The sequence below is a fragment of the Necator americanus genome, chromosome I, assembly GCF_031761385.1.
Source record: "Necator americanus strain Aroian chromosome I, whole genome shotgun sequence".
Lineage (NCBI taxonomy): Eukaryota > Metazoa > Nematoda > Chromadorea > Rhabditida > Ancylostomatidae > Necator > Necator americanus.
In genome coordinates this window covers 18,389,090-18,398,450 of record NC_087371.1, presented here as the reverse complement: position 1 = coordinate 18,398,450, position 9,361 = coordinate 18,389,090, and the positions used below count along the sequence as shown (strand labels likewise).

Genomic DNA, 9,361 nt, shown 5'->3' with positions numbered 1-9,361 from the left:
TTCAATGCATCTATTTGTTTCCAGCATCCAAGATCTTCGCCATTTTTTCATGATAATGCTTTGTGCAGTTTGCAAATTCGACTAAATCAGCCACATGAGATTGTCTATGTTTTGGAATTGAATCCATTGAGTTCGTCACCTGAACATAATGATTTTTTTAGGAGCTGAATTAAATATTAAGACAAAAATGCCTGTTTCTGCTTACTACAATGTAAGGAAATTATGATCGTGAACGTCGAATGTGCGCGCAATGCGCCTTCCTTCATCTGGGACAGAAAAAGGTGAGGAAGGGATGTTTGGTAGAGAAATAGTGTGTTTTGCAGAGCATGTGCCGCGCTCGCTCGGTTGTACAGATTTTATTAAAAGTGAACATTTTTGAACTGTGAACATTATTTCGCTACTAGTATGGCAAGTGTTTCCACGATCAAAGCTTGTAATCCCAGGTTTTTTGGAATTACTTCTGTTTGTTTCTACTTTTTTCTTGAAGTTTTAAACCCATCCTCACGAGCTATCTGCATTATTATTGCATCTTCAAAATTGGGAAAGACCTTCTAAAAGGAGATAGCAAAAGTTTCTTTTTCATAATATTGTTCAGCAATGTTAACAACTTGAAGTGAAATTTGGAAATGGTATTGTCAATAGCTTCCCTTTTACTGAAAAATTATTTACTTTTCGAAGCAGTGCTATAAAGTACTTGGAGCCATTAGTAGTGGTAGCAATGCACCTGTTTAAGTTTCTCTTCAAATGCTGTTACTGCTTCATTGTATGTCTTGTTTCTTATCTCTATTAGTTGTGGTTCTTTTGTCGATTTGAGCTCCGCTTTCGCAAAATCCATCTCTGATCGTAAGTTGTCCAACTCTACAAATCTTGTTGGTTAAGATCAAAATGTAGGAATTTCATGTTAAGAAGCTTTCATAATTTTTCTTACCTGTTCGCTGTTCCCCTATCACCCAGTAGTCATGTTGAATGAATGTTCTAATATTGTGAAGTGCGCGTCGAGCTCGATGTAAGTATTCTCTGTTTTCTTCGCCCAGCTTCTTGTATATGTCAATTTGGTTTTTACAGTTCTGGCGTGATTTTTTTGCTACTATGTCAATTTTTCTTCCATTCTTTACTTTTACTTACTGGATATTCTTCAAAGCCTTTTTGAGTGCTCAACCATGTCGATACCATCTCGAAGCAGTTCTGACCTGGTGGAGGAGCCAGTTCCATTTGTTTTTCCTTTGAAAGAAATTTTGGAAGTTTTTTGTCCCTCATTTTTCAGTTTTGTAATGACTATGCTCCACTTTAACTTACAGTTTTACGGAACTTAGGATTTTCTTGTATCACCCCACAGACAGCATCTGCTAAACGATCGAGACACAGCTAAAACGTGCGTGCCTTAGTGTTTAATTTCTACAACATTAATCTCACGGAAGAACTTCTCACTACCCATGTTAACTTTTCTGAAGAAAGTCATTTTTCCCTAAGACACTTTTTTCTGCTTCGCTTGCAAAGCTCGCTTTATTTTCTTGAGTGAAGACTAGATTGGCTTGCATTATATCTCTACCGTTGCCCCGCCGCAGTCCATACTCACCAAATATGAAATCATTTTGGCCAATTTTTTTCGTAATAGCAATTCATGGCAGAGTACAGAAGAGCTTGAAATGAAGGGTAGCTACACAGCTTGTGTTGTGCAATGTGCGGTGCCCTCCTATTTTGCCGGCACTATATTGTTTGCATTAGGACTTCGTGAAGTTAGGACACATTTCAAGGTAACCTTGTAGCGGTCCATTTCTTCCATAGCTGTGCTTAGTTCCTTCGAAAATTCAGTTCGCTCAACAAATCCGATGTTTTCTTTGAGTTTGTGAAAGAACCTCTTCATTTTGGCTTTCTTTGCATTTTGCACCTAAAATCTTTCGGAATGGAGGACCTGTTCGTAAAATTCCAGTTTATTTAGATATTGTAACGGGACAGAGAGGATACTGACTGCATCTGCCTGTGCTAGCACGCCTTTACCAGCCCCAGTAACACCTGGATACATTTGCCTGTAAAAGTGATTAAAAGCAGATTTCTCCAGACGATTGTTTTAATTTTTAATAAGAAACACTAAATGTTTAGTGCTTACGATTTGCCCGACGCGGGCGTAGCCGTTTTTAGGACTTTTGAATATTCCTGAATTATGTTTTATGTAACTTTTAAATTCTCTGTATAACAAATTTGTAACGTTTCACATTTTCTTTTGTATTTGCTGTAGCCATGTTGTGTAGCTCATCTAAAACAATTAAACTGAATTAAAGGAACTGGTTGTTAGAAACTATTAGCAACTTACCAACGAGTTGGTTCCAAGTAAGATTAGGTGTCCGAAGTCCGGCAAATGACCGACTGATTTGGATACCCAAAAGTGAAATGCTTTATGACGTTACTCATCAACTCAACCAAATATGAAAAATATTTTTTTAAAACAAGATGCCAGCAAAAATCTTTGATAGCGTCTCCATTAATGTTAGATGTTTGGGATTTTACCGGTTGGTCAAGCTATACGATTTTGAAGTGATTGTGACGTAACTTTGTTTCGCAGTTATTCGTGTAATTTCTTCATTGATTCCTCAGAAATAAGTTGTGATATGAGAATGCAATGAAATAGCATTTTTATCTCCAATGTATTGATGACGAATGATGTGTCGCAGTCAGTGATAGGTTGGGCGTTGACTCCCGTTGGTACGAAACCGCGTTGGTGCCAACCAAGCTATTCATCCCTTCGGAGATGTAAGCGCATCCTGTCGTAGGGACTAAAGAAGAATTTAACTTACTTTTTCATGTTCCTTTGGATTCCTGTTTTGAACACAATATCTCGTGCACTCTATCCTTTCAGACTTCATGTGTTGTTAACAGACATTATCAAATGTATTCACAAGCTCGTCAAAAGAAAACCGTCTAGGAACGCTTCGATCTTTCACAACCGCGCATCATTAGGAGTTGATGAGATTCTATGCTTATAAATTCTGTCCGAATTCCTGGTAATATATTCTTTGTATTCTTTTTTTACAGGCTCGTTGTCGCAGTAGATCACTGTTTTCCTGTCACGGGAAAAGGTACCGTGATGACTGGAACGGTAATAGATGGTACAATACGGTAAGCCTTCCGCATATCCAAGCCTTCGGTTAGTTCAAAAACTGTGGTCGTTTGGTTATTATTTCATTGTTATAAGCGTATGGTTTGGAAATGAAAAATGGAAAAAAAAGAAAAGTAAAGAAATGACATGTTCTTTTCTAACATCAGGAGTTGCTTGATACATATCGAGATATTTCCTGGTTCGTTCTATCTGTTGTGTGGATGGTGGAATGTATGAGTGAAATTAAAGACTAGAGATGAACTTGTGGCTAAATTTTATGATTGAAAATTTTAAATTTCAAATGAATTTAGAGAGATCCCCTTTAGAAATCTCTCATATAAGCACAGAATTTGACAGAGTATATAAAATCTGAAGCAATAACACTAAAAATTAAGGAATATTGTTTCCTGAACAAGTATTAAGATGAATGGATACCTGTTTAGGCTTAACCAAGAGATTGAAATCCCAGTTTTGAAGGAGAAGAAGAAAGTGAAGGGACTTGAATCTTGGAAGCAACCAGTCGACCAGGTTTACATTTCTTTTTTTCGTTCAGATTTTCTATTTTATCATCTACATTCCTCGGAGTCAAGAATTTTCGTCGGAAACTGCCAGCTGAAGTAGTTTATCACCTAAATTTTTACGTCAGCCGCCTGAACTGTCCTTTTAAGCTGTGGATGATTTGTGGGTGAAACTGTGGATTAATTATCAAACATTCCAAATTATCAGCAATTCTTTTCACACATATATTGAAGTTTAGGTGTCTGTCGGAGAACGTGCTGCAATTTTAGTGCAACAGCTTAATGCCGCCTCCATTTCACGCACTATGGGTATGTTTTGTTTTAGGTGTTTGTGTAAAACACCATTCATGGAGAGATCTCTTTTGGTATTAGAAGCTTCTTGCAAAATTGTCTTACAGAATTTTCTATTTGGAAGTATCAGCATGTTTTGGTCAAATAACATAATATACCGGCACTTCAACACAATATGAACTGATTCTGGAAGAAATCAGCTAAGAAATGGCCTGCGTCGGACGAGGTCTCACATCAGTGAATTGATGGAAGTAAGGTGGAATCCGCTGCCAGGCCGGACGCCACTCAAGAGATAGTAAAATCAGTGAGATAGTATACACGAATGTCAACACTTAGCGTAAGATCGAACTTAAACCTGCAACTCAGGCTGAGTTACAAGAATGTAGCTGGTTCCCGGTCGAGCATATTGTTTTTATTCGGTGTAAAAGTCATGGCTAACGTTGAAGATGGACCTTGCAAGCAACGGCTTTGGAGAGTGTCAACATTGTTTTCTGGGTCATCCCATAGCTCTGCAACATTGCTCTTTTCGCTTGTTTTGTTGTTCATTCGTGAACAAATGAGAACTGATATTCGCAGGTCTTAAAATGATGAGTCCTAGAACTGCTCTGACTAATCAATTTCAATTTGTTCATTAATTCAATTTATACTTCAAAAATGTTGGTCATCCTATGAATAATGCTAGTTTTTTCTACTGCTTAAAGGAAACTCTGAGAGGGCATAGGACACGTGCATCAACTTGCTCTAACTGCAGTCAGGATTTGTTTTTGTGAAGCCGTAACTGCAAAGAAAAACAGGGATATTCGTCTTATGTTTTATGAATTCAATAATAAACTCACTAAACATGAAAAAGAATTATTGACATTATGGGGAGCAAATAGCAATAGACATAAACCAGTGTCAACGGTGGTTCCAGAAATTTCAGAGCGGTAGCTACAACCCAGAAGTAAAAAAGGTAAGAATAGTATGTAATTCATTTATTCATATACACCAATGGCACGTCAAAGAAGAAAGAAAGGATTTTTTTTTTTGTCTAAGTCAGAATAAGTGAGTATTTTGGACACAAACAAAAAGTTTTTGAAAGACACGCATTGGAAGTCTATTAGAAAAATGGGAAATAATCATAGGGAATAAAGGGATGTTTGTTCCAGATTCAAGACAAATTTTATTGATCCTACATCTAAAAAATAAATGGTACAGAATATTGGTTTCTTCTGTGATTACCCATCACTTGGGGTTGTAATGAGGGCAAAATCTCTTCTTCAGTTCTCTACAGTTTTTCTTTCATGTTTATATCCACCCAGCGTCTTCTTTTTTTCAGTTTGTTCTCCAGGAGCTCTTTCTGAGATGATTTCGTGTATTGGATCTGTACAGGCGATCTCTTTCTACCGTGGTACAATATCATCTGGCATGAAAGTTCACGTCTCTACGGGGTTTGAGACAGTTATGGCGGAATGCCAGTTCCTTAGGCCGGAAGCAGATGAGTACGAGCAGCTGAAGACTCTCGAGAATCCTTGCATTTGTTGGTTGACTTTCGAACATTCGGTCTACTCTCGCCCCAATGCTTTTTTTATCGCTTCGAAACTGGACCATCAAGGGAAAGGGTGTCGTTTCATGTTTCATGGTAAGCTAGGTGAACCTCTCAAAGAACCAAAACTGCGAAGATTTGTCCGAAAAGAGCGAGTAGGTAAAGCGGAGAGAGTGGAAAACAAAAAAAGTATCGTATGCAATTCGCTTTTTAAGAAAGAAACAAAAATAAGCATATTTGAAGGGATGCCGGTAACATTAAGCACCGGAGAAGTCGGGCGGATAGCATCAGCATTTGGGAAAGGTGGAAAAGTTCGTGTTGAGTTCAATACTCCTCTCGCTGATACGAGTGTTGAGAAAATTTCTACGGGTATGGATGTAGAAGTGCATTTGCATATGAAAAAATATGTAGGAGAGAAAGAAGTGAGGGGATGTTTGCCATCAAAGGCGTCCTAGGTTCGTCCTAGGTTACTTTTCTTTCTTTTTGTTTACCGTTTCTTTCGCAGTTAGGCACAACCAAGATTTCTACGAGATGTTCATGTTGTTACAAATATTGTTAAAATATGGTGTAATTTTGCAAAGGCATTCATTCTAACCAATTTTTGTGTCCGTAAGAAGTGAAGTAAAAAGTTTGAAACTCTAAGAAATCAAATTCTACAACATTTTCGTTTTTTGACTTCTGTCTGAATTTCGAAGATAGAGCGGACTGTATCAAATGTGTACTTATTCAGTACTGTATGAAACTCTAAGAACTCTAAGAATATGAACGTTAAAAAAATGAAGTGTGACCGCTATTTCTGTACTATATATGCGGTCATTTTGATCACAAATTATTCTGTAGAAGCTACATAAACATATGTTCTAAATTACTCTTACTGAACAACTTTTTATTACATATTTTCTGGTGCTGCTTTTGACGCTTTGATTAGCATATGTTAAACAAAATGTTGGTTCCGTTACCTCAGAGCAGCCAGCTGATCTCATCCTTTTTTCAGATTGAATTTTTTATTGTGCTGTATTACTATCTTGTCAGATAAAACTCTTTCTCTTTCTATATATATATATATATATATATATATATATATATATATATATACATTTAGTTGTTTTAGTTGTTCCTACATAGTTTCAGGACAATATCAGTCAACATCTTATAGAGTTCGTTACTGCTATTTTCGTTGATTGATAGAAAATGAGTTTTTCTCATGCCTTCCAGATTTCACTTTTTTAAATGTTATTAATATTTGTTGGAGAAAACTCCAAGGATATTTGGACATCACTTGGAATAGAAAGCAATAATGGCATGATTTGTTTTGTATATTTATTAAAGTGGTTGTATTGCTGTAAAAATTGTTTTGTTGGACGGAAAGCTGTTTCAGTACTTCTCCATAAAGATTCTAAGTTTTTAGATTACGATTTACGTTTAGTTTTTCGAGGTGTTACCTTAAATATCCTCTGGTTTTATTCTTGGAGGTGTCTTCTGCATGGTTTAGTGTCCACTTGTTCAGTGTATGTGTGCGAGCACGTTAGGTCGCTTAGCTCTACCACGTAGCTCTAGCACCACATTTTTGCGTGCATTTCGGGCTAGTGCACAGATTTGGAGTCAGGAAGTTGGAGATGATGGTTTACCGAAGGATTATAAAGTGAAGACGTTGAAGGCAGGCAGTCGTCGCCTCGATACATTTGTCAATAGAGCCAGCGGAAAAAGTAGCTCGTAAGTCATTTTTTTTTTTATCAAAGAGGTCGGTGAGGCATTGTTCTTTAAAGGCATCACTCCACGAATCTGAGGTGGTACGAATTTCAGTTGGAGTATTCTTATAAGGGATAGTAGATTATGGAGAGAAGGGTGATTCCGTACATTTCTTCCTAATTGCCGTAAAAAACGCTCCGGAAGATACGGCTCCAGGCGTTCTGGCGCACTATTTTCTACAGGGAGTTCGACTGGAGCGCGCCAGATTTGTGCGGCGCCGCATCTTCGGGCCGTTTTTTACGACAATTAGGAAGAAATGGACGGAATCACCTTCCTCTCCATAATCTACTATCCCTTATAAGAATACTCCACCTGATATATGCACCACCTCAGATTCGTGGGGTGATGCCTTTAAAAGCTACACCTGACGAAATTGGCGATGTTGGGATCTCTCACAGTCAATACAAGGTTCGGGGTGTAGATACTATTCTCCCTACTCGTCCTGAAAAACGCCGTGGGAAACAGCCTTAGCTTATACGAAGTAGGTTAGAAGAACGCTTCACCCATGGACGCGCTGGTTTTCTCAGCAGCATATTATTTGGTTTTACTTGAATAGGCGGCTAAGGAGACCTTATTGACCTGGGACCTCGTGCTCGCTGAAACGGTGCTCGTTTGCAGGTGGCGAGTTTTAAGGTGCCGTTGAAGTTTCCCAAGGCATTTTCAGGACGATTTGGGGAGTTGAGTGCGGGTTGATGTTCGTAATCCATACTCCGAACTTTGTGGTGCTCATGAGAAATCCAAATAATTTTGTTAACATGCTACCTTTAAAGCTATGGTTTCTGTTGTGGTCCTCTATTCCAGACAAGTGGAAAAGCTCATCCTTGGCGGTCGTGTACGCGTGAATGAAGAGGTGCATACGAAAAAATCATACAACGTGAGTTGGCTTTCTGGAAATTGAGTTCTTATTTCTGGTCAAATTGAAAAATTATACATCAGTCGCATCTTTTCTATGGAAAACTCTTAGGCAAAGAATATGGAAAACATGATATTATGTAATAATGATAGTATGAGTAGAGTAAGGACGTTTATGTATGAAGAAATTGTCAATGGTTAGCCAGGGTTCAACAGAGACAATGTAATGAAATTGTGTGATTTTGGTCATAATCAAAATTATAATTTAAAGAAAATCTGATGAATTTGTTAAATTTCCGAGCACTTAGTTTTGTCTGCGTTGAAGTATTGTAATAAGAATGCCATTAACAGGTCCAAAAAGAGGACTGTATCGATGTATGGATCGGTTCTTGCCCTGAAAATAAGGGACTTGCGGACGTGGAACGATACGAGGTTTGTTGGAAAATTTCTAGTGTGACGTGAGTGCATAATATTGGAGGTTTCATTGATGTCTAAATCTTGCACACAGTTAGTGAACAAGGTTAATATACCTCCGCAGTGGTGAAGATGTGTTTTGGTTTTATTGATGTAGTGATATGGAATTTTCTATGATTATGTTAGATTCTTACTGTACTTCGCATATTTCCAAGACAGAATGAGTGCGTTTCAAAGTCTAAGCGCATTTAACAGCTTTAATGGAAGCTTTTGTAATGAGTGGAACATATTCTTCTAATATAATACATATTTCAGCCGTCTCTAGTTTTCAATATAATATTTGCTTGTGGATCCAATTTTTGATGACTAGAGACTAGGAGATGCGTAAAGGTTGCACAATTTCTCACTTTAAAATGCTACTTCTCTACCAAAAATATGCATTATAGTGCAGTAGACTGAAATTTCTCCAGAGATGAATCCGTCGGTAACAACTCCTTTTTTTTTGCGGAATTCGGTAATGACATTATATTCCAGGTTTATATCTCCTGCAGTATTTTAAAAAGGAAATCTCACTTTGCTCTTTCTTTGAAAGTCCCTTCATTTGCTCTTTATTCTACTGTTTACTAACTCTTTTTGCCATCTCACTTGTTTTTTTTTCTTTTTTGTTGAGGCGAGTTTCTATGCCATAACAAAACAAATTCTCGAATTCCGAATACTAACGTTTTTTCCCGTTGTCTGTTTGTGGAGAAATTTTAAAAAGAATGTTCATATTTAGATAATTGACTATGAAGTGACGGAGAAAGGCTACGATATCCAAATTAAATCATGGAAAAAGTTCCTTGTCGATAATTGGAGAGGATGATGACATATACGCAGTTGATTAGTTATGTAGCTGTTAGTTAGATTGTTTATTTCTTC

At 37.5% G+C, this 9,361-nt stretch overlaps 2 protein-coding genes across 5 annotated transcripts; one reads left to right on the top strand and one right to left on the bottom strand.

The window, feature by feature from the left end:
• Nucleotides 1–10: 10 nt before the first annotated feature.
• On the bottom strand, nucleotides 11–2,800 carry RB195_006057 (uncharacterized protein; the record flags this gene model as incomplete). Of its 2 annotated transcripts, XM_064178930.1 has the most annotated exons (11): nucleotides 11–139; nucleotides 725–858; nucleotides 929–1,067; nucleotides 1,126–1,221; nucleotides 1,297–1,365; nucleotides 1,760–1,888; nucleotides 1,970–2,027; nucleotides 2,108–2,154; nucleotides 2,214–2,254; nucleotides 2,312–2,391; nucleotides 2,793–2,800. In XM_064178930.1, 11 exons carry the CDS (start codon nucleotides 2,798–2,800, stop codon nucleotides 11–13), a joined length of 930 nt encoding a protein of 309 aa, XP_064035929.1. The 2 variants fall into 2 exon arrangements, with proteins under 2 accessions (XP_064035929.1, XP_064035930.1); XM_064178929.1 differs by lacking the exons at nucleotides 2,312–2,391; nucleotides 2,793–2,800 and having other exon boundaries at nucleotides 2,214–2,240.
• RB195_006056 (uncharacterized protein) lies at nucleotides 2,449–9,305 on the top strand (the record flags this gene model as incomplete). 3 transcript variants are annotated; one of them, XM_064178928.1, is made up of 9 exons in its annotated part: nucleotides 3,083–3,114; nucleotides 3,538–3,622; nucleotides 3,852–3,921; nucleotides 5,222–5,587; nucleotides 5,672–5,850; nucleotides 6,936–7,141; nucleotides 7,979–8,051; nucleotides 8,381–8,461; nucleotides 9,219–9,305. In XM_064178928.1, 9 exons carry the CDS (start codon nucleotides 3,083–3,085, stop codon nucleotides 9,303–9,305), a joined length of 1,179 nt encoding a protein of 392 aa, XP_064035926.1. The 3 variants fall into 3 exon arrangements, with proteins under 3 accessions (XP_064035928.1, XP_064035926.1, XP_064035927.1); XM_064178927.1 differs by lacking the exons at nucleotides 6,936–7,141; nucleotides 7,979–8,051; nucleotides 8,381–8,461; nucleotides 9,219–9,305 and adding an exon at nucleotides 2,449–2,507 and having other exon boundaries at nucleotides 3,031–3,114; nucleotides 5,222–5,883; XM_064178926.1 differs by lacking the exons at nucleotides 3,083–3,114; nucleotides 3,538–3,622; nucleotides 3,852–3,921; nucleotides 5,222–5,587; nucleotides 5,672–5,850 and having other exon boundaries at nucleotides 6,939–7,141.
• Nucleotides 9,306–9,361: the final 56 nt, after the last annotated feature.